Source organism: Branchiostoma lanceolatum, chromosome 15, assembly GCF_035083965.1.
Source record: "Branchiostoma lanceolatum isolate klBraLanc5 chromosome 15, klBraLanc5.hap2, whole genome shotgun sequence".
NCBI lineage: Eukaryota > Metazoa > Chordata > Leptocardii > Amphioxiformes > Branchiostomatidae > Branchiostoma > Branchiostoma lanceolatum.
The window spans coordinates 1074069-1092268 of record NC_089736.1 but is presented as its reverse complement, the minus strand read 5'-3'; the positions used below and the strand labels follow the sequence as shown (position 1 = coordinate 1092268).

Sequence of the window (18200 nt, the reverse complement as noted above, 5' to 3'; positions counted from 1 at the left end):
CAGCTTAACAAGTTCTACAAAGAACTCACACTCATAGTTGCAGTTGATAACTGTACATCATGACATTGTATATCATAGACTTTTCAGTCAATCTAGCTCATCTTGCTACTTCTGTGAATAGAAGTTTCTACCCTCTGTCTTTTTGTGTTGATAAATGTCTACACAAAAAACTTAGAAATGTCTTCACTAAGACACTGACAGTGTTCTGCAAGCTTAGCTATTTATACAAATGAATGTGTTTCCTTTTTGTTCGCCTCTTTCCAGAAATTCTGGAAGCCTCCATGGAGACGATGAATCGCGGCCAGGTCCTGCTGGACCGGATGCAGGACATGGGGTCGCACATCGAGAGCAGACACGCCACGACGGCCGCCTGCTATGGAGTGGAGCACATGTTGGAGAACCTTCACGACAGGCGCAGGCACATGGAGGAGGTCTGGGCCCTGCAGAAGCTACGGCTGGAGAAGTCACTGCAACTGTGCATATGGAAACAGGAGGTCAATGATGTAAGTTGGGTGGTTCATTGCTATGTTTAGTCATGACTTTGTGATTGTTGGTTGGTTGGTTGGTTGGTTGGTTGGATGGTTGGTTGGTTGGTTGGTTGGTTGGTTGGTTGGTTGGTTGGTTGGTTGGTTGGTTGGTTGGTTGGTTGGTTGGTCGGTCGGTCGGTCGGTTGAAGAAGCTCAGGCTGGAGAAATGGTGCATATGGAAACAGGAGGTCAATGATGTATCTCATAACTGTGTACTGTCCTGTGTTTGATTCTCTGTTGGCTTGTTTCTTTAAAATTTTGAAGAAACGGAAGCTTTGAAAAATTCAGCCAATGGTCTAGAAAAGTTCTACAGCACTCTCTTAATAGCTTGTCAAATAGAGCATTGAGATTATATCTGCAATGTATTGCACAGTTCACATTGTCTGTGACTCTGTCCTTTGGTGAAAGGAGAGATTTTCTGCCAGCTAAAAGTAAAACAGAATTGAGCTACTATTAACTCTTTGTTCCTGTTCCAGGTGACAGCATTCTACAAGAGCCAGGGTGAGAGCTACATGAACGCCAGTAATCTGGGAGAGAACGCTCCGGCCACACAGATACTCATCGACCTGCACAGGGAAATAACAGACAAGGCCAAGGTTTGCACACCGTTCAGTGTTCTTTTGTCTTTCCTTACTTACATGTACATGTGTCTTCTCAATGTTCCCTCAGCTATGTAGCTATGTGCAACCAGGCCAAAAGATTTCTGCACATTGCAGAGTATTTTATCGTGGGCATTGAGAGGGAAGCTGATCACAATTCTCTGCTAAAGTTAATGGCATTGCTGCCTTTAATAGCTTGAAGCTGTCCAGGACATTCACCAGTGTCTTCTGAATGTTCCCAGAGCTGATGCACAACCAGGCCAAATGTTTTATTAATTGGAGGGCAACAGCTAGTATTAATGACATTGCTGCCATACTCATCAAACATGTTGAAGCTGTTCAGGACATCTGTTGGTATTTTCCCATTGTTCCCCAGCCGATGTATGACCAAGTCAAGAGACTGCTGCGTGTTGCGGAGAGTTTCATCGTGGGGGGTCACTACGACTCTCCCACGATCCAGTCCATGGCGGGGAACCTGCATGTGCAGTGGGAGACCTTCATGGACAGGCTGGACAGGAGAACCAAGTACCTGCAGCTGGCCTGCGACTTCTACCAGCAGGCAGGGGAGGTAAGACGCTGCTCTTTTCTTTAAGATGCTCTTAGCTTTAGTCCAGTGGGAGACCTTCATGGACAGGCTGGACAGGAGAACCAAGTACCTGCAGCTGGCCTGCGACTTCTACCAGCAGGCAGGAGAGGTAAGACGCTGCTCTTTTCTTTAAGATGCTCTTAGCTTTAGTCCAGTGGGAGACCTTCATGGACCGGCTGGACAGGAGAACCAAGTACCTGCAGCTGGCCTTCGACTTCTACCAGCAGGCAGGGGAGGTAAGATGCTGCTCTTTTCTTTAAGATGCTCTTAGCTTTAGTCCAGTGGGAGACGTTCATGGACCGGCTGGACAGGAGAACCAAGTACCTGCAGCTGGCCTTCGACTTCTACCAGCAGGCAGGGGAGGTAAGACGCTTATCCTTTCTTTAAGATACTTGTAGCTCTAGTCTCTCTCATGCCTGTTTCAACAGACAATTCTTTAATCTAGCAAAAAGTCTTTGATCTAGCAAAATTTTGCTAGATCAAAGACTTTTTGCTAGATTAAAGAATTGTCTGTTGAAACTCATACAATCATGCATCTTCAAGTGCTGTGCAGTATTTTGCATGTATAAGAAAATGTCGAGTTCCTACTTGATTATTCTCTTGCCTATTCAAATACCTATAGGTATCATTTGCATATATGGATAATTGATTGATGTTGATCACATTTTCCAGTCTCTCTGAATACAAAGTAACCAGTTTTATGCATCCAGGAAATAATTCCCTGTAGCTCCTGTTCTTCTTGTGCATGCCTACTCTGCTTAGGATTCAGCATTTATGAGAAAGAGTATGGGAGTTAAACACACTCAATTACCAAGTGACCTGTGTGGCCCAAGGGCTATAGAAACAGAGATGGGCACTGTCCATATGCACCAAATGTTTTCAATTTTATTTTTTGAATTAACTTGCATTTTCTCCTGTTTCCTAGGCTATAAAGAAGCTGGAGTCCATAGACATCCAGCTGTCAGTACAGACTCGCCAGGCGGACTCCACAGCGAAGCTGGCCATGCTGCACGCGTCGCTCGCTCACGAGATCCTGGAGACCGTCTCCCCCCCGCTGCGCGATGGGTACATCCTCATCGATCTGATTGGTCGAGGGAAGCCACAACTGGCAGGGATAGAGCAGAAGGTGAGTCGAGTTTCAGATGCAGGAGTTGATTTCATGGCAGTTTTTTTTTAAGCTGAATCAAAATGAAATTCACAGAAACACACTGTAATACAATGCTAAGCTTTCTTTCAACACTAAGGTATTCACGGATCATATTTTCAACGACCACTGTTGCCTTCGTTGAAAGTTTGATCAGTGAATACCTTAGTGTTTGAAGAATGTTTAGCATTGTATTATGACTACTACCAACACAGATGAGCTTCTATGATAATTACAGAACACAACGGTTGCTGCTGAAAACATCAGTATACAAAACTCTTGTCAGAACATCATGAATGATTTCAATTGTACAGTCGAGGACATCATCATGCGATGTCTTATTTACTAGGATAAGGAAATGATATTAAGTAATGAAAGGAGAGATAGTAACAAACTGGAACAGCAGTGTTGGAGATGCCAGACTTTCCAAAGTGATTGACTCTGTTCAAACTCATTCAGAAGGAGTGATGCTAGGAGTGTTGTAATGTAACCAGTTACAATGTTGGCAGTCATGTTTTGATAAAAAGAAAAGAAGACTGATTTTCCCCCGTCCTCCTCCAGGTTGATGAGTTGGAGGGGTGGAAGAAGGAGCTGGATGAGAGATGTCAGGCGCACCTGGAGGACGCACAGCAGAAGGGGGAGATGTTCCTGGTCTTCCAGGAGAGACATGCACATGTAAGATCTGCACAGAACGTGGTACAATTGTATCAAACTTTAAGATAGGAACTTGGTATGGATTAGTAATGTCTCTCACATGAACGACTGTGACCTACTAGTACCTACATCATCAATGTTTTGTTTTACTGTTTTCAACAGCAAAAAGAAAGAAAGTACACCTCCAGCTTTTGTCCTGTGTACCAAATGAGACAAACATGGACACACCTGGTAGTTTGCACACCTGTGTCACCTGTGTTACCTGTCTCACCTGTGTTACCTGTTCCCCACAGCTGTTCACCTGGCTGACAGGTGTAGTGGACACCTTCCTGGCCATGCATGCCGACCTGGGCACCATCCTGCCGGCTGCGCTGGAGTTCCTGTCAAACCACGAACGGCTGGAGAAGGACATGAAGGTGAGCCCAAGGAGCTCTTTCCTTCTGATGACTTTTGTCTGTTTCCTTGTAATGATTGCTGAAACAGCTGTACAATCATGACAATATACTCAAAAACAGACAATGTATTTAAAAACGAAAAAGGTAAAGGTAGTCCCATAGCCTTTTGAGGCCGTGGGGGAAGTGGGTTGTTATCCACTGTGTCTAGGGCAGGGTATTGGAAGGCCAAGCCCAACTCTCTCCTTCCACCGCCTCTTACCTCCTCAACCGAAGTCAGGTACCCATTTTACACCTAGATAGTGTGAGGAAAGTCATGTAAGGTGCCTTTCCCATGGGCACATCGTTGGTGGCATGTTAGGGGATTGGAACCCAGGACCGCTGCGTTCTGGGCCAATCACACCGTTACGCCAACACATTTCAAGCTTTAAGAGTCAGTATTTGGTTCTGTTCCCCTCAGGACCGAGAGCCGCAGGTGGACATCGTGCTGCAGGCTGCGGAGGAGTTCATGAAGACTGGCGCGGTCGAGGCTCACGAGTGCGACGTGAAGACGCGGGACATCCAGGCGCACTGGGGCCGTGTGGGGAGGGTCGTCAGGAAACGCATCAGCTTGGGCGCCATCTACGTCGCCTTCCACAAGCTGGCCAGGAGGGTAGGTCATGCTCTTTAAGCTAATACTTTAACCTATAACCCTACATGAAGACGCGGGACATCCAGGCTCACTGGGGCTACGTGGGGAGGGTCGCCAGGAAACGCTTCAGGCTGGTCATGCTCTTTAACCTTAAGTTTGTACTTTAACCTTTAAACTGTGTGCTATTGGATTATGTCAATGGCCTGGAGATTGCCATTCATCCATTTATCTCTTCATTCCTTTATTCCTTCATTCCCTCATCCATCCGTCCATCCATTCATCCATCCCTTCATTCCTTCCTTCATTCCCTCATTTATTCCGTTCTTTTGTCATTCCCAGTTGGCCAATGAGATGGATGATTTGGACGAGCTCCTGAAGCGGATTCCGACGGACGGTACCAAGGGCCTGGAGATCGCCATCCATCGCCATGACGACCAGTGGAAGGAGGTTCAGGAGGCCTTCACCGTGATGGAGAGGAAGGGGCGAGAGTTCCTGTCAGAAGTCAAACTGGTAGGTTGTGCTTTATTAATGTTTTGTTCCACTTCTTAAAACATGGCACATTTGCCATACGATTCTTTTGTCATTGGATTTTCAGCGAGGCTAAATGACAGAACCAACTGAGGATTAGAATATCAACAACTACCCTTACCAGCTAACGTTTGCACATCACATCCACTATATATGACTGCCCAAGAAATGTCCATGCTGTTGTAAACCTACGAATGTGACCAGATCCTTACTTCAGAACACTGGAACTAGAGGGAAATCATGTCGTGTTACTTCTGAAAATGATTCTGTGGTTAACATTTTGTGGCTGGCTCAATGTTTTTCTGTACTTAAACAGCTTGGCAGCTGCTTCAAAAATCAAAGAACGGAACTTCACAGGAGTGTCTCAGACTGTTTTCAATCTTAGAAACTCCTGAAGATCTTTAAATACCAAGACAAGTCGTAAATTCTTACCAGGAATGTTTGTACTTTTCCTAAGGCTGTAATTTTGTCTGCCAGATGTGTTCAAGGTGCTTAGCTTCAAAGAAATGCGTCATAGTTCTGTTGGAATGTTTCTTGTTTTGATTCCAACTTGGCTTCAGGACATTATGTGTTGCTGGCTCTCACTGTGCCATTCCTTAGTTTGTGAAAACGAAGGTTTTGTTATCAGTTTGTGCGTTTGCCTGTTCGTCTTGGAGTCCATCCATATTTATTTTATGTGAATATTGCAAAGTGGAAGGGAAGTGGTGTAACAGGATACTTGGAGAATTGAAAGTATGGTTTGGAAAGCCAGGAAGTTCTTGTCACAACAATGATCAGCCAATTTTCCATACGGTGAATTCGGTGAAACTGAAGTTTTACAGATGAATACATGACTATCTGTTGTAGTTTTGAGATGATCCCAAGCTACACACAGATCTAGAGATGTTGTACGGATGACTGTTTGTTGTACCTATAGCTTCCAGACGATCCCCAGCTAGAGAAGTTTTACAGATGAATACATGACTCTTTGTTGTACCTGTAGGTTCGAGACGACCCCCAGCTAGAGAAGTTTTACAGATGAATACATGACTCTTTGTTGTACCTGTAGATTCGAGACGACACCCAGCTAGAGAAGTTTTACAGATGAATACATGACTCTTTGTTGTACCTGTAGGTTCGAGACGACCCCCAGCTAGAGAAGTTTTACAGATGAATACATGACTGTTTGTTGTACCTGTAGGTTCGAGACGACCCCCAGCTAGAGAAGTTTTACAGATGAATACATGACTCTTTGTTGTACCTGTAGGTTCGAGACGACCCCCAGCTAGAGAAGTTTTACAGATGAATACATGACTGTTTGTTGTACCTGTAGGTTCGAGACGACCCCCAGCTGGATACGGAGCGTGCGGTGTTGTGCGTTGAGACTCTCCTGGAGCACTTTGGCGAGAGAAAGCGGATGATCCAGGACCAGCGGACCAGCTGGCAACAGAAGCTGCAGGCAGAGGAGGAGTTTAAACAGGACTGGTTACGCTTCATGGAGGAAGTCAGGAAGGTAAGTCTACTGTGTGCTCAAACTATTAAAACACCTGCAGCTGGGTGTGCGAAGGTTAGGTGTGACAAATGTTTCAGTGGACTGGTTACGCTTCATGGAGGAAGTCAGGAAGGTGAGTCTACTGTGTACTCAAATGGTTTAAACTTACTGCTGAGTTTTGATATTGCGAGTTTATGGCCTGTCAGATAGGTGAATTTAAGGTCTATCAAAGAAACAGAATTCATATGGCATGAGGAGTCAATTATTTATTTATTTATTCAGCTTAACAGAATGATACAATCTGGAAATTATTCCAGCATATTGATATTTTCCACTTTTGTAAAGTTCATGTAACACAAATCCTATCAAAGAAGTTACAGCATCCATATACTGGCTTGTGTAACTATCGGAAATAACCGTGACAACTTCTAGAGAACTCACCAGACCATTTTTAAGATGACTTGATAAAAGTATAAGCAAGCAATTGCATTTGTATGGCTTATAATGTTGTATGATAATACATGGAGAAGAACCGAAATGTTACCTTTTATAGTTAACTTTATACACTATCAGGTGAGTGTATAACTATACAATATACAGGATAGACTTGGCTGCAGTAATTAACAAACCTGTTATATCTGTGTTGTCCCCAGACCATAGAGTGGATCGTGAGTCTGGAGAGGGAGATTTTCCCCAGCAGCGGGGCCGACCTGGGAACCAACCTGGAGGATGCAGCCGACCTGCAGGACAAGCTCAGGAAGTTCCTGCCAACAGCAGAGGTAAACAACGTTTGTTTGTTTGTTTGTTTGTTGTGTTTGGGAGATTTTCCCCAGCAGCGGGGCCGACCTGGGAACCAACCTGGAGGACGCAGCCGACCTGCAGGACAAGCTCAGGAAGTTCCTGCCAACAGCAGAGGTAAACAACGTTTGTTTGTTTGTTTGTTTGTTGTGTTTGGGAGATTTTCCCCAGCAGCGGAGCCGACCTGGGAACAAACCTGGAGGACGCGGTCGACCTGCAGGACAAGCTCAGGAAGTTCCTGCCGACAGCAGAGGTAAACAACGTTTGCTTGTTTGTTTGTTTGTTGTGTTTGGGAGATTTTCCCCAGCAGCGGAGCCGACCTGGGAACCAACCTGGAGGATGCAGTCGATCTGCAGGACAAGCTCAGGAAGTTCCTGCCGACAGCAGAGGTAAACAACGTTTGTTTGTTTGTTTGTTGTGTTTGGGAGATTTTCCCCAGCAGCGGAGCCGACCTGGGAACCAACCTGGAGGATGCAGCCGACCTGCAGGACAAGCTCAGGAAGTTCCTGCCGACAGCAGAGGTAAACAACGTTTGTTTGTTTGTTTGTTTGTTGTGTTTGGGAGATTTTCCCCACCAGCGGGGCCGACCTGGGAACCAACCTGGAGGACGCAGTCGACCTGCAGGACAAGCTCAGGAAGTTCCTGCCGACAGCTGAGGTAAACAACGTTTGTTTGTTTGTTTGTTTGTTGTGTTTGGGAGATTTTCCCCAGCAGCGGGGCCGACCTGGGAACCAACCTGGAGGATGCAGCCGACCTGCAGGACAAGCTCAGGAAGTTCCTGCCGACAGCAGAGGTAAACAATGTTTGTTTGTTTGTTTGTTTGTTTGTTTGTTTTGACTAAATATGGACAGGATAAACTCAGGAAGTTCCTGCCTACAGCTGAGGTACATGTTGTTTTGGGGATATGTATCACAGCTTCCATAGCTATATAGTTTTGCATTCTTGTTCTTCTTCTATTTTTTCAAGCCATAAAACATTTCTATCAAATAAAGGGAAAATGGACCGAAAAAAGCATATTATATTAACTTGAATGACAGCTGTAGTGTTGTAGTATTTTTACTAACAAAGTCAGCAAAGACTGCAGTACTCCTTTTCATATACAGGTGGCACTGCAGGTACATGTACAAGCATACAGGGCCTTGTCAATGTGGAGTTTAGTTGCATAAAGATACCTCCAAAACTTAATCAGAGTTAAAGGGGCATATTGTAGAATCTGGTGGGCAAAAACTACAAATAGTAAGAATTTGAAAGATCTACACTAAGGTTCACATTTGTAACTTATTTGTTACTTATTTCCAACATATTCCCGTCATTTTGTCACATTTCCACCATTAATAAACGACGAAAAACGCAAAACGTGTAAAATCTGGTTCATTTACATATTAACTTGCGTCCCGCAAGTTGATATGCAAACAAGCCAGCGTAGAACGCTACGAGAAATCCGAATCGACCGTTATGGTCGGAGTTCGAGCGTCACAGGAAAATCACCACAAGTGAACAAACTTCAGAACGTCGGGCGTTCGATCGCGTGTTCGGAATGTTGGACAAGATGGCGGCCAATTCAAGCGGCGGCGGGGATTGCGTATATAATTTTTTTTCAAGACGTTCCCACGACACTTCAAAGTCGCATCCGTACGTGATGAATATTGCTGTGCAGTGTAATAAGGTAGATTCAACTAATGATGTAGAAAAATAATCAAAAACAAAGAATTTTGTTTTGTTTTCATGTCACAATATGCCCCTTTAACCTGAAGTTCTTTTTCACATCTATCCAACAGAAAACCAGTGATGTAGTTATTTTAAAGACTGCAACAAGAGATGCTGGCAGCTCCAGCTCGAGGAGAGTTAGATGTTATTTCATCATTGCTCTTGCTCTTCCTCACAGAAAACCAGTGATGTAGTTGAGGGCCATGTGAAGACAGCAGAGATGCTGGCGGCTAGAGGACAGACCGGTCCACAGAAGGAGTCCCTGATCATGTTAAACATTGCTCTTGCTCTTCCCCACAGAAAACCAGTGATGTAGTTGAGGGCCATGTGAAGACATCAGAGATGCTGGCGGCTAGAGGAGAGACCGGTCCACAGAAGGAGTCCCTGATCATGGACCTGCTGAGGGTGCACCAGAGGTTCCAGGCCAGGCTGGCCGAGTACATCCTGCTTCTGGAGATGGCCATCGCCTTCTTCGACAACATCAATAAGGTATGAGGGAAGGGGTAAAAACTAAAAAGTGACGAGCGTTATCATATGTCTTTCCCAAAGCCTGTCCCCCCTGTCCCATATGTTCATTTTTCACAGCTCACTCATTGTTCTCCATTCTCTCCCCTTAGGCCACACCAATTTAATTACTTGGTTAACGGATTTTTATTTTCATCATAATTTTTTTTTTTTCTAAAAATTTTTTTTTGGAAAATAAAAATCCCCTAACCAAGAAATTGAATTGGTGTGGCCTTATTCGTTCATACAAAGTTTTCCTTCTTTGACAACATCAATAAGGTGAGGGGGGAGAAAACACACCTGTTGCAGGTGATGGTCTGGTCTACATGCACGTGTCCACCCCAAGGTCTTCCGTCCCTGTCCTACCCAAGAACTTTCCTTTTCATCTCTATCTTCTTCCTTTTTCATTTCTCCCTCTTTCTCTCTTTATTTCTCTCTTTCTTCCTTTCATACTTGTCTTTCTTTTTACCTATTCTTGCACCCATCTATCATGAAATTTAATGATAATCATAACTATCCATCCTAAAGCCTTCAGACATTCTAGTTTTGATTGAAATCTCTAAGACCTACAAACCTCATCCTTTTACTGTCCATTTCTTAAAAGCATTCTCTTTATTATTTCTTTGCTTTCCTGATATATTCATCATTTAAATAGACATCTTCTCTTCCTGTCTGTCTCTTTTTCATTTCATCTCTTTTCTCTCTTTTTGCTTCCTTTCCCACATGTTCCTTCTCAGCCTCTTTTTCTGTCTTCTACTGACACCTTCCCTCATTCAGAAAACCCTCCTTTTCATCCTCCCTCCAGCCATCCATCCCTACTTCCCTCATTTAGAAAAAACTTTCTTTTGACCCTCTCTTAATCAATTCCCTCATTCAGAAAAACGTCCTTTTCACCCCAATCCCTCCTTCCTTCATTCAGAAAACCCTCCTTTTCCTCCTCCCTCCCTCCATCCCTCCATCCCTCCCAATCACCCCGCCCTTGTCTCCCCTCCTCAGACTGATTGGTTGCTACGGAGGAACATGAAGGAGTACCGGCGGTTGTCACGGTTACCGGGCATGACAGCTGTCAATCAGGCTGTAGAAGAGAACAGCCTGTCCCAGAATTCCAGAGTGATTGTGCCTTTTTTTTCTCTTCTGAAGTTGACGTCTACCAAGCTGGACTTGTTTAATATTTGTGTTCATGTTCATTGTTCATTTAAGGCTAAGTGCAGAATAGAAAACATGTGATTGTGATCGGTTAAGAACTGATTTGTTCTGGCTTGCACAGATACTGTGAATCATTAAGTACAACTTTTTAAAAGAAATACATCTTCTAGAAGCAAATGCAGAGATTGAATAAAGACATTAGTACATGACTATGGTTAATGAAGATTAGACATCCAGAATAATGTCAGATGTTTCAGATAGCATCCACTATGTTTTGTCAGTGACTACTTCAGAAACTAAGTACATTTTTCATAAGAGGTTTTAGTACTGAAATACACATTGACAAATAGATTCAGATATCAAGACAAATAGATTCAAATATCAAGACATACGAATCAAAAAGTAAGAAGTTCCTAGTAGATATTGTATGCAATTACATGAAAATCCTTCATGTCACAGATACATGACTATTGTACATCCCTTTTGCTGTGTTTTCCAGTTAAACATGCTGATTGACAAGACTGACAAGGATTTTAAGCAGTTGTCTCCGCAAAGTGCCAAACAGGTGAGAAAAGTACTGAAAATTAGGAAACTGCTAATAGAATGAATGGACAAATTCTAAAGCAAGGTTGACTGTAATTTCAAACACAACAAAATTATTGGACTGTCACCAATTTTTGGACTGTCCAACTCAAGGAATGAGCAATTCACCGCTTCTTTGACATCTGGCTACTGCTACTGTCATCAGTAGTAGTCTCCATGTAATAGCAAGAGTTGGGAGTGATCCTTTAAATTAACTCATTCTATGAAATCCATTCCCACAGGTGGAAGACTTCTTGAGACAGCACGAAGCCGTGAAGAAGGACGTCACCAAGGTCTTCAACCACACCACAGACAGCGGGGAGAAGATTGTGTTAAGGGTCCGAGAAAACGTGAGCATCTTACCTTCTTATCTAAAATAATGGACAATGTCTTATTTTGGGTTATACTCAGGATGCCTCACAGATTGTAAAGTAGGGTAGAGAGAGAACCATTTCCTTGTATGGAGAAGACTTGTTCCACTTTACATGTCAAGGAGGAGGTTTCTGGATAGATTTTAAGATTTTTAATGTTAGCCAGAGTTACTGTACAATGAATACATGTGAAACGTTAACATGGGGATGATAATTGTCGCTGGAAAAGTGTGAAGCAATCTTAAGATGTTTGCTTGTTCCTGGTTTTCATGATAATGTAAATGCAGTTACAGTCAAAGCTGCAGAATTTTGGACATGAGAAAGATCCAGTGGCTGAAGCCGTGTTTATTGTTTGTTTGTTGTTGTTTACAGGATGGTGTAGACGCAGCGAGAGTTACAGTAGAACAGGCGCTCACAATGTTAGACATGAGAAGGGTACAGTGGTTAAAGGAATGGGAGGAGCACAGAAGAAGGCTCGAGCAGGGCATCAAAATGTGCCAACTACTTAAGGACATAGAAAAGGTGAGCTTTGGCTATGGGCTACAGTATTTACTGTACAATACACAATATGGAACAGGCTTGAGTTTGACGGATTCACTCCTTGAAACTGTGTGGTCCAAGCTGTAGACTTGCCCCTGAAATTCTGTGTTCATCTTCCAATTCAGCATTATTTCCTTAAATCCAAGAGCCCATCAATAGAATTGGTGTAGCCCAGCTTTAAATTTGTGTCTGTCCCGCTTATTGTTTGGGATCCCATATTGTTGATTCTCGTTGTTGAATCTGTCATTTTTAGCTTACGAAAATACGTTTGATTTCGTGTCATGAAGGTCAGATTTTTTGTGCAGACAGAATGAAATTTTCCATCCTGGGACAGAGGGATTGGTCTTGGAGACAGTCCCGGTATGGCCTAAGGCATGGATTTGCAGAAAGCACGTTTCTTATGTTTTGTGTGTGTTTTCCCCAGTTATGTGGGCAGTTATCGGAGCTGGTGGAACAACTGCTGGAGTTCCAGGCTCAGCTGAAGGAGGCGAAGACGACCCACACCATCAGCATCATCATGCAGAAGTTTGAGGACTTCACAAGCCAAGTCACGGTAAGGCGCTGCTACATCTGTATCTACATAGCCGGGATAACTGCCCGTTAGTGTAACACACCTACCACATCATACAGAAGTTTGAGGACTTCACAAGCCAAGTCACGGTATGTATCTGTATAACCGGTATAACCACCCTTTGTCATAACACACAGGTTTCTGTTTGAGGTTGAGTTTATTGGGATCCACAATTAGCTTAACAGCTACTCTTTCTGTGGTCCAAACTGACTGGACAAAACTACACAACACATTTGAACACCACAGAATTTACATATGCACATAAATGATAAAAGAAGCATAAGGCTGGGTATATACAGGTATACAAAGTTGACAATATATCAAACTACTTTACACTTTCAAACCATTCCAGGTGCTGGACATTCTATACAAGAAGCACTTTTTCTGAGCATTTGTTCTGGGCTTCTGTATCTGTATACTATTAGCCAGAATAACCGCCCTTCGGTGTAACACATCAGCTTCTGTATCTATATAGCGGGTATAACCACCTTTTGGCGTAACACATCAGTTTCGCAGGCACGTGGCACGGCAGCAGCTGGTTATATTATGCTCAAAGAACTACCTGCCACACATAACCTTTGCACATCTACCTGTACGCATTGTAAAAGCTATCTATGAAGTTTGCCTCAATGTCTTTTTGATATCTCAGGCGTTCAGGTACCCTTTTAGAGCCTTAGGGGGTAGGTTTACGCTAAAGATCCTCATAACATGTTTCTTCTTTTTGATATTTCAGGCGTTCCTTTTAAATCTTTAGTCAACAACCCTAACCACAATGGCACCTTGTAAACTGGTCAGGTTTACGTTTAAGTTTATCTTGAGTTTTTTGTTTCTAATATTCCAGGCATTCCGTTACCGTTTTGAGGGTCTGAGCGCGCAGGTAGACGAGGCTCTGAAGGAGGGCTGGGACAACCTGGCCCCGCTGCTGAGTCAGCGCAAGGAGCTCCGCGACCAATGGCAGCACTTCCTGCAGGACTTCGACACGTTCGGGACGCGACTCCCGCTGGCGCAACAGCTGTTCGCCAACATGCAGGAGGTGAGACTGCGCTTGTTTGTTGGTTTGTTGGTTTGTTTGCTTGCATGATCAGTGGCAGAGTGTAATGTTTCCTGCCTTTGAAATGCAAAGTTGGAAATCTTCATTCAGTCATTCATTCAGTCATTTAAACAGCCACATACACCTTCGTAGGTCATTTCATTTCATTTCAAAAGATGTTTATTTCAGAAAATATTCCTTTGGAACCCATTTCAGCACTAGGGACAGTACCATGCCGGGCATGCGCTCATTCATTCATTCATTCATTCATTCTTTCCTCCTTCCCTCCTTCCCCAGATTGGAACGTGGCTTGTTGAGATGACTAAGATGCTATTTAACCATTTATTTTCTCATTCATTCATCTCTCTTTCTCTCCTTCCCTCCCTCCCTAGATCGAGTTGTGGCTTGTGGAGACGACTAAGATGCTATTTGAGCTTGAGCAGCAGGCCAGGGCGGTGAAGACGAAGGAAGAGGCGAAGGCTCTCTTACCCCCCGTGGAGCAGAAGGCAAAGGAGGCTGAGATGCAGGACGGAAGAGTCCGCTACGTCTCAGAACTGTCTTTCAGGGTCCACGGTGAGTCCTAAAAGTTTTTAAGATAATTTATGAAATTTCTTTCCACAAGCATTTTATTCTTCCTGGAAATTTACTTTACTTTTTTTTTGACCTCCTGGCAATTCTTGAGGCCATAGGCGCAGTGGGCTGTTATCCACGGTATTTAGGCACGGTAACTTTTAAAACAAATGTATGTCTGTTATGTTGGATGTAAATACATAAAGAAAGGTACTCATTTTTACACCTGAGTGGAGTGCGGAAAGTCATGTTAAGTGTCTTTCCTAAGGACACAACGTCTAGCCAGGATTGCCACGAATCAAACCCAGGACCTCTGAATCTTGCTTCTGCTTGTCTAGCCACTTGTCCATTTGATGCCAATCCGACTACCTTTCTTGAACTTGAAACATGACATAAGGGTAAACTAGTATGATAAAATCTGCTGAACTGTAATATTACACCTCGCTGCTAGGTGGCGCTGTTTCATAGCTGTTCCTCTCTCTACAGGGAAGGACGAGGGTGAGAAGGCGACGCGGCACGTGGTGGTTCAGTTCCACGAGGTACGGGAGACCATCACGTACGTCCGCACGGAGATCAAGACCAAGATGCAGACGCTCCCGTCCAAGCACGACCTCGACATGAAGCCGCAGATAGAAGTCATCAAGAAAGTCGAGACACCTGTAAGTCCTATTAGCTCCTTATAAATAGATCACATTTCAAAGTGTTAATTTTTAAAGCTATATATTCTGACATTTATGGTTTGGCATCAAAATGTAAGAAAATATTGAATAATGCATCATGCAACTTTTCAATCCTGTACTGCATTGTACCTCTATTGCACTGAACCATAGGTCATTGTTGTTTTTTCATCTAAGTAGAAACAGTCGTGTGTGCTAGACAGGAAAGTTTCCTCCCTTAGAAAAGTGGTACTAATCTTAAGTTCTAATATACATCACTGACTTTTAATCACCTGTAATCTAGTGCTGTGCATGTATCATTCGTGTGCAACATTTTATGAATGCAAGAAGACAGCCATTGTTACAAGACAACCATTTCAGTACCAAGGATAGGAGCATGTCCTGTGTAACATAATGTGTTTTTCTTAGTTATTAATAGTGAACTTCGCCTCAACGTTTTTGTTGAGTTTCCAGTTAACCAGATTGTTTGTTTTGCATTATCATATCTTGCAGACCAAGTTTGAGCTCCCGTCTCCCCCTCCCCCCAAGAAGAAAGTGGTTCCTCCTTCCTTCGCTCAGAAGCTCACCTCTGCTGTGGTGGACGAGGGTAAGGAGTTATACTTATAAGACTTGTTGTATCTTATGAAGATGATGAGATAATGTCAACCAACGCAAAGACATCATTTTCTTTATTTGTGTCTCATTCCATCCACTGTTCCAGAAAGTTGTTGTATACCGTTTTCTCTACCATGTTATACAGATTTAGCGGAAGATCTGTCACAACTCTTACAGATATGACAGTTTTCCTTCCATTTTCCATTGTATACATCCATCCATCTGTCTTCCATTTGTGTGTCATTCTATCCACTGTTTAAGGGATCTCTTGTAGGCAATTTTCTCTACAGGATTATACAGATTTGATCACAGAACATTGTAAACCCACTTTTGAAAATTAGCAATTTCCTCCTCCATTTCCCACTGTATCTATCTATCCTTTCCAACACGGAAGCAATGTTTCCTTCATTTGTGTGTTATTCCATCCATCATTCCAGGGAGCCCTTGTCGGCCATTTTCTATACACTGTAATGTAGGTTTGACCCCGGGCTGTCTCCAGCTTTAAATTTTTGTTTGCACCACTCTTTGTTTTGGAGCGCATTATTATTCATGATTTCCATTGTGAAATCTGTCATTTCAAGCTTGAGAAAATACATTTTCATCAATTCTATGTCAAGCAGTTCAGATTTTTTGGATGAACAAGGTGAAATTTTTGTCTGTCCCAAAAAGCAAATTTCCATCCCAGGAAACAGGGACGGGTCCTGGAGACAGCCCTGGTTTCACCACAGACCCACTGTTATAAATCAACCATTTTCCTTTCCATTATTTTCCACTCTATCCATCCTTCTGAACACAAAGACAGCATTTCCTTCATCTGTGCCTCATTCCATCCACCGCTCCAGTAAGCCCTTAAGATTTGGGTGCCATGTGACTGACCAAAAAAAAAATTTACCCCATTACTAAGATCACCCATTTTCCCTCCCATTTCCCACTATATCTAGACCTATCAATCCATCATTTTTATTACATGCCAGACAGTGTTTCCTCCATTTGTATTTCATTCCATCCACCGCTCCAGGAAGCCCCTTCAGGTTTCAGTGCCGTGTGACTCACCCACTGTTACTAAGATCACCCATTTGCCCTCCCATTTCCCACTGTATCTATCAATCAATCATTTTTAACACACGCCAGACAATGTTTCCTTCATCTGTGCCTCATTCCATCCACCGCTCCAGGCAGCCCCTTCAGGTTTGAGTGCCGAGTGGAGGGCGACCCGACCCCGGCCATCACCTGGTACAAGGACAACGACAACATCGCCTCCTCCTCCATCTACGAAACCGCCTTCATCAACAATGTGGCCTCACTCACGATCGGTGAGGCTGTTCATGCAAGCATCCTGTCTCCACTAAAAAAGGATGTATTGTAGAATTTTGGCCCCAAAACTGCAAATATTCTTAATTTTAGAAATCTACATTCAGATTTACATTTGTAACTTATTTTTGTAACTAATTTTCAACATATTTGCGTCATTTTGTCACGTGTCCATCATTAATAAACGACGCAAAAGCAAACCGCCCAAAATCACCATCATTTCTGGTCGCCAACCAGAAATAAGCCAGCCGTAGAATATTAAGAGATACCCAAATCGATCGATGCAGTAAAAAAAAACTATGATACATCCCTTAAACTAACAAGCTTTTCATGTTGCTACCAATGTTGCCTCACTCATGATCGGTGAGGCTGTTCATGCAAGCTTCGTGTCTCCACTTAACAAGCCTATTGTGTTGTATACCATGTGCTAAAAACTTTCTTGTTGCCTTCATCAACAATGTGGCCTCCCTCATGATCGGTGAGGCTGTTCATGCAAGCTTCGTGTCTCCGCTTAACAAGCCTATTGTGTTGTATACCATGTGCTAAAAACTTTCTTGTTGCCTTCATCAACAATGTGGCCTCCCTCACGATCGGTGAGGCTGTTCATGCAAGCATTGTGTCTCCGCTTAACAAGCCTATTGTGTTGTATACCATGTGCTAAAAACTTTCTTGTTGCCTTCATCAACAATGTGGCCTCCCTCACGATCGGTGAGGCTGTTCATGCAAGCATTGTGTCGCTTGTAACCCAACAACAGCACTTAACAAGCTTGTTATAATTGTGCATTTTAGCTTTGTTTCAACACAGATAAAACTCACCATGAAGCTTGTCATCATGTTGTTTACCATGTACAACTTTCTTGTTTCATAACACAACAAGCTTGTCATGTTGTTTATCATGCGCTACCAACTTTTTTGTTTTATGTTAGGAGGCATAGTCATACTACATGTAGATGTCAGTCAAATGTTGTGTCCCCACATAAGGTTTCATCCGTTTCGATCCGTTGTTGCCGGATTCAGTGGTTCAAGGGTATCAAAAAGAAGAAGATTTTGCTTTTGTTTTGTCTGTACAAAGTTTCTATGTTGTTTGTGAGAGCATCATATCATGTATTGTGAAAGAAATACTTTGAAAATTCGTTAATCATGAATCTGAACACAAACCAAATGATGCATGAGGTATCTGTCTAACAGTTTATTTAGATTTTTTTTAATTCCTAATGATTACTCATTAAAAAGCTTTCCGGAAAATACATCAAATGATATACATATC

At 43.1% G+C, this 18200-nt stretch overlaps 2 protein-coding genes across 2 annotated transcripts in view; both read left to right on the top strand.

The window, feature by feature from the left end:
• LOC136420717 (kalirin-like) overlaps positions 1–7602 on the top strand; it is a 60198-nt gene extending 52596 nt beyond the window's left edge. Inside the window, exons 25-34 of the mRNA XM_066407806.1 lie at positions 265–503; positions 1004–1123; positions 1503–1694; positions 2638–2838; positions 3418–3531; positions 3804–3926; positions 4363–4554; positions 4873–5043; positions 6374–6553; positions 7186–7602. Of these exons, the coding sequence (XP_066263903.1) occupies positions 265–503; positions 1004–1123; positions 1503–1694; positions 2638–2838; positions 3418–3531; positions 3804–3926; positions 4363–4554; positions 4873–5043; positions 6374–6553; positions 7186–7587 (1934 nt within the window). The 3' untranslated portion in view covers positions 7588–7602. The remainder of the gene's footprint in view (positions 1–264; positions 504–1003; positions 1124–1502; positions 1695–2637; positions 2839–3417; positions 3532–3803; positions 3927–4362; positions 4555–4872; positions 5044–6373; positions 6554–7185) is intronic.
• A 3577-nt stretch (positions 7603–11179) lies between these two features.
• Positions 11180–18200, top strand: part of LOC136420990 (titin-like) — a 93142-nt gene continuing 86121 nt past the window's right edge. Inside the window, exons 1-9 of the mRNA XM_066408133.1 lie at positions 11180–11252; positions 11512–11619; positions 12013–12162; positions 12605–12733; positions 13593–13784; positions 14174–14354; positions 14838–15010; positions 15521–15614; positions 16798–16935. Of these exons, the coding sequence (XP_066264230.1) occupies positions 11193–11252; positions 11512–11619; positions 12013–12162; positions 12605–12733; positions 13593–13784; positions 14174–14354; positions 14838–15010; positions 15521–15614; positions 16798–16935 (1225 nt within the window). The 5' untranslated portion in view covers positions 11180–11192. The remainder of the gene's footprint in view (positions 11253–11511; positions 11620–12012; positions 12163–12604; positions 12734–13592; positions 13785–14173; positions 14355–14837; positions 15011–15520; positions 15615–16797; positions 16936–18200) is intronic.